Here is a 5461-nt window from a genome sequence, read left to right as displayed (position 1 = left end):
TATATTTCTATATTGCTGTCAATTTTAATGCGTAGGATCTATTCATGGAATCTTATGCACTGACTGAATCTCCTTCCCCTCCTTTTTGGTGGAAATGAATATTGAAAATATTTGAGTTACATCTATTGAAGTATTGCCATTATAATTCTCTTATCCAACTCCCAAACTCTTTATTTCCTGGACTACTTTCACCCGGGGACGGGCGCAGGATTATTTTATGTTTGGAGTGGGGGAGAACTTCTGAAATTATAAATAGGAAAGAACTTATAAAATTATAAGGAGACGAAAATATATTTTTAATAGAAAATATAAAGAAAATATCTAAAATATATAGAAATTTGAAATTTTTTGGGGCGCGACCAAGCTCATCCAGCCTCCTCTAGGTCCATTCCTGTTTTCACCTATGTTATTCGAAAGGGGCATCCTCTATTTATTTTGTTAAAGTTTTTCCATGTATTTGGGGAGTGATTATATCTTTATATACATATTCAAATATGTATGTATACAGGTTTTGGACAAAGCTAATTCAATCGATTGAGGAGTCGAAGCAACACAACTACTGTAATGAAGGATTATCATGAGAAGTTTTATTAAGATCGATTTTGGAAGGGATCAAATTATTAAAATTTAGAAAATTGGGGGTTTATTAAGTATTTATATTCAGAATTTAAGGGAGAGTAATGTCTAACTTAACTACAAACATTTAGAAGGGTTTAAAATGTCACTAAATCAAAACTTTTAGGAGGGCATCGAGTCCTCTCATTGCCTATTTGGCTCCCTCACTGCTTCATAGCGAACATAACATGAAACTGATCGACAGTAGTTTGCATATTCATGTATTGCATTTATGGATTAGGGATAGATCGAACGGGGCAGCGGAGATATTGTCTCTTTAACAATATTAAATATACAATTACATTAGATTACACATTAAACCTAAATTCATATTTAATGATAAACATGAAAGGATAAATATCAAAACTAATTATAAATTTAGTAAAATGTGCAACGTTATATACGAAGTTTAATAATGATAAGCATGAACGCATCGACATAGGATAGCAAGTTTACGATGGCTCCCTCATCAAAACTGGTGCGAGCTTAATACGATGGGGCTCGTGATAATGCGGTTGGTTTTGCATCTTGCGGTGGTGTTATTCGCTTTTGGCGGTGACTGGTTATTTGGGTTTTCAAAGACTGCAGGTGTTTGCTTAGTTGTTGAAGCGGAGCTCTGAGGAATATATGAGGGTGCTGCTTGCTTGGAATTAGGAGAGCGATAGATTTTAGAAGTGGATAGCAGTTCGTAATCCAACGGAAAATGCAAAATCTTTTATATCGGTGTTCGACCTAACAAGAACAGACAGGGAGGTGCAAATTCGACATGCTTACAGGGATGCCAACAGAGTTGCGGATATGCTAGCTAAGATGGGTGGATTAAGGCATGGCACAGGTAAGGTTTTCTACAGCCCACCTCTGGAGGTTGTGTCGCTTCTGCGGTAGACAGCAATGGCCAAGGGATACTGGCCACTGTTTGATATATGTAAACTTCCTTTATCACAAAAAAGCAATGATGCTAATAATAATTATACTTGTCCAATATGAAAATAAGTGAAAATTTTCATTTTTTAGAATACACACAACTAAATTAAAATCAAAGTTTCATATGTAGAATTGAATGGAAGTCAATTTTAAATGTATAACTACATGAAATCAAAATTTATATATCACGTTATACATTTAATCATAATTAATATACAATTTTAATATTTATCCACTGCATCAATAATAAACTTTAAAAGGAAGATGTAATTACTATATGATAATAAAAAAGATTGAATTGTTGATCAACCTTATTTGATACAAAATAAGTGAGATTAACCCTTCAATGGGTGTGTATATAACAAACATAACCTCAGAGCAGTGCTTATTCATCAGCCAATTTTTATTTATTTATGCTCTCATGATTCCCCAAATTGAAAAATAAGGCTAATTAAGAAGCCTGTGTTTCTCAATGAGCTTCTGGAGTTCGGTCTTTCTAGCTCCCACCAACCTGCATACCTCCTTGCCTTTCTTAACAAGAACGAAGGTTGGCATAGCGTCAACTTTGAGTTCTCCGGCCACGTCCTGTTTATCGATTAACCCGCCCATTCTTGATCACATGTATACACGAAAAACAAAATAAAATGAGAAGCGAGAGAAGGGAAAAGAGAGTGTTACGGGTAAAGTGTCGACGTCAATCTTGAGGAACTCAACATCATCATACATATTGGCATATTCTTCAATCGTCGGTTCCATCATTTTGCAGGGTCCGCACCAGTTCGCCGAGAAATCGATCACCACCTTCCACAATCCATGGAAAATTACAGAGACAGATTAATCACCCAAACTTTTTACCAAAGATACGCAAAATTACACGAATATATGAATGATACCAGTTTGTTACTTTGCTTTGAGGCCTCCAGATGGCCTCTCCACTGGCTGCTGGAGTGAATTTCCACGATTTTGGCTGAGGAGCCTCTGTTCCCCATTTGTTTAAATATAAAAAGCTTGAAATTAGAGAAAGAAAGAGGGGAAATGAGAAGAAAAAGCTTTATTGTAAGTAGTTGTGTTGCATTTCTGGGATGCCAAGGAAAGCCTTTATATTCTAAAATTTCCAACTTCCATTATAAAAATAACAAGTCGGCATCTTTTTATTGGCAATAACAATTCGTCAACAATGGAGAAAAGGAATAAATAAAGTTAAATGAAAAGGTAAACATTCGATATAATTTGTAAATAAAGTTTTATTTAATGTTTAAATTATATTATATTTAAAAGTAATATTAATGAGGATTTATCTGGTGATTTCATTGGCAAAAGAAAATATTGTTTTGCCTATATATTTATGTTCAAGCAATTGAATTTGTAGGGTACCTCTACCAACAAAAATATTATATTGTAATCATTTGAGACTATTAAAAAAAGTGATATTTATGAACCATCTATTCAACCATAGAATATTAAGATATTATATAGTGGGAATTTAATTATTTGAATTTTTTTGAAAAGTCTGGGTGATTGTAATGGCAGTATTTGTTTATAAATTGTTTTTAACCATTGATAACACACACTCTACAAATGTAGTTGTTTGAACCATGAACCTCTAAGAAAGACAAAACTCTCTTTAATCACTGAAGCCACATGATGAGTTAAATTTGAAACACAAGTTTAAATTTAATTGGTCGATTTTTTATCGTAAAGAACGTAAAAAATTTGTAATAGTTACTTTATCATATATACATATACAAGAATGTAACTTTCTTTTTCGTAAGTGTATATTTTGATCATTTTGTAAATACTCGTTTAGGTGGTATGTGTAAGTGCCTTATTTTGAGTTATGCTTGTGAATAGGTGATGATGTGTAATTTTGAGTTTGATATGTTATTTTGATTATGACTATCCATATTTTGATTTGTAAGTGTAATTTTAAGCTTATTGATGATGCGTGTCTTATTTGTAGGCTTAAATTGTCATGGCTTAAGATTGAAAGTGTTAGCAAGCTTGTTAGATGATTGAATGCCATGAAGATTATGTATGTTGTTGTGCTAAATATGTATTCAAAGTGTCTTGGTCATGAATTGGTAGAATGGTAAGCTCGAATAAGTTAGAACAAAGCAAAATTTTACTTGGCATGCTTAAATTTGCTGGGCTTGTTGTGATGATATAAAATTTGATGTATTTGATGCCATTTGATCATATATTTTCCTCATATAGGATTCATCAAGGTTAGAGATCATTTAGACATCATTTAAAGTTCTTAAAATAGCACAAACCAAGTGGCATTCATAGTAAAGAAATTATTGTTATTCCTTGATGACTTGGATTCGAGCACCATAGATGTCAGGGGTGTGAGCATTTAATGTCTAGAGTTTGAGAGTTATCTTTGAACATATACTATCGTAAGGTAATTTCCAAACTTCATAGGTGTCGACCCAAATACCTAGTTTAATGACTTCATAAGATCTATTTGAGATCCTAAAATAGATGTACTTCATAAGATCTAATTTCGAGTTCTGAACTCGAGACTAACCCTCTAAAATACCTAATTTGACATGTTTTTGTTCTATTTGATCCATCGAACTAATTATCGACCGAGACCTTTATACTCACATATTTACATTTGAAATGGCCTGATAAAACTAGTTATAGATGTACTTGCGGCTGATACAAGAGTACATATCACATAACTGACCAGATAAAATTAGGAGATGCCTCACCAAGTCACTTGTGGTTGATACAAACAAGACAATATCTTAATTCTTTCTCTTATTTATGAGATTTAATATTGATAGTCGAACTTATTGAGTTGCTTCGGTAATTAAAAAAAATGTTGTTTTCTCTTAAGGTTTAAAATTCGAGCAGTTACATCTGCAGAGTATGTATAAGTTGTCCATGATTAAAAAAGCCTATAAACACATTCAATCTTATAATCACTTCGTACTATTCAAAATAAAAAACATTGATAGCCGCGACTCACTTAGACTTGGTAGGATTACCCAAAAGATGTTATTTGGAATCAACTTAAACTTTAGTAATATATTTTGCACGAGTAAACCCAATTTTTTAAGTCTATTTTATATATTAAAAATATTACATTTTCATGTCATCTAAATAAATATTAAATATAGAACATTGGGTATAAGAAAAAGATTAAAACATATATTAAAATTCAAACTTTAAATGATTAAAATATTATATTTTAAAAACAATCACATAAGTAAGAATTTGATTTTTGAGACCTCTTTCTTTTAAGATTCCTTACCTAATTTTCTTTTATTTTCCAGCCGTAAGGAACCCTTATCGTTTAGAGAACTTGTCCAAAGCAGTAGAAGAAGAGTATTGTGATGGAAGGAGCATCTCATTCTCATTCGTATGATAAACTAAAGAGAGGATGACAGCATAAATATATCAAAGTTGGCTGCGTATTAATTCTAGAAGCAAATAGAATACTGGGCAGAATTGTTTCATTTTGAGATAGTAATTGGGTTTTAGCTGGAGACATGGTACGTATGAGGAATAGAATTAATTGGAAAATGACATTCCAAAGCAAAGTTGCAGACGTAACATCGCTAATATGAGACATTCCCACAACAACCGTTGATCTCCACATCAATTGTATACTCAAAATCGAAAGGGAAAAAAAAAATCACATCCTCTTCAATTAAATTTGCCCAATAACTGGATTGGTTGCTCAAATTTAGAGATATTTATAATATACCATGTAACATATACCATTGTAAATAAATTTATAATATTTCTATATTTTTCAAGTATTTGAAACGTTGAATAAGAAAGTTTAAAAGAGAAGAATGAATTTACACTATATAAATTAATTAATAATATTTTTTTATCATAAACTATTAATTAAACTATTTTATTGTTTTAAAAGTAATTATATTATTTTCAAAATAAATAATATCAT

General features: G+C 31.7%; 1 protein-coding gene across 1 annotated transcript; it reads right to left on the bottom strand.

Annotated features, from left to right (window-relative positions):
• Positions 1-1817: 1817 nt before the first annotated feature.
• On the bottom strand, positions 1818-2640 carry LOC120219326 (thioredoxin H2-like). Its single transcript, XM_039216148.1, has 3 exons — positions 2433-2640; positions 2218-2340; positions 1818-2124 (listed from the first exon to the last, which is right to left on the bottom strand). The coding sequence occupies exons 1-3, from the start codon at positions 2526-2528 to the stop codon at positions 1987-1989; spliced, it is 357 nt and encodes a 118-aa protein (XP_039072079.1). The 5' UTR covers positions 2529-2640; the 3' UTR covers positions 1818-1986.
• Between the last annotated feature and the right edge of the window lie 2821 nt (positions 2641-5461).

The sequence above is a fragment of the Hibiscus syriacus genome, unplaced genomic scaffold, assembly GCF_006381635.1.
Source record: "Hibiscus syriacus cultivar Baekdansim isolate YM2019G1 unplaced genomic scaffold, ASM638163v2 tig00110206_pilon, whole genome shotgun sequence".
Taxonomy (NCBI): Eukaryota; Viridiplantae; Streptophyta; class Magnoliopsida; order Malvales; family Malvaceae; genus Hibiscus; species Hibiscus syriacus.
This window is presented reverse-complemented; position numbering and strand designations above follow the sequence as displayed.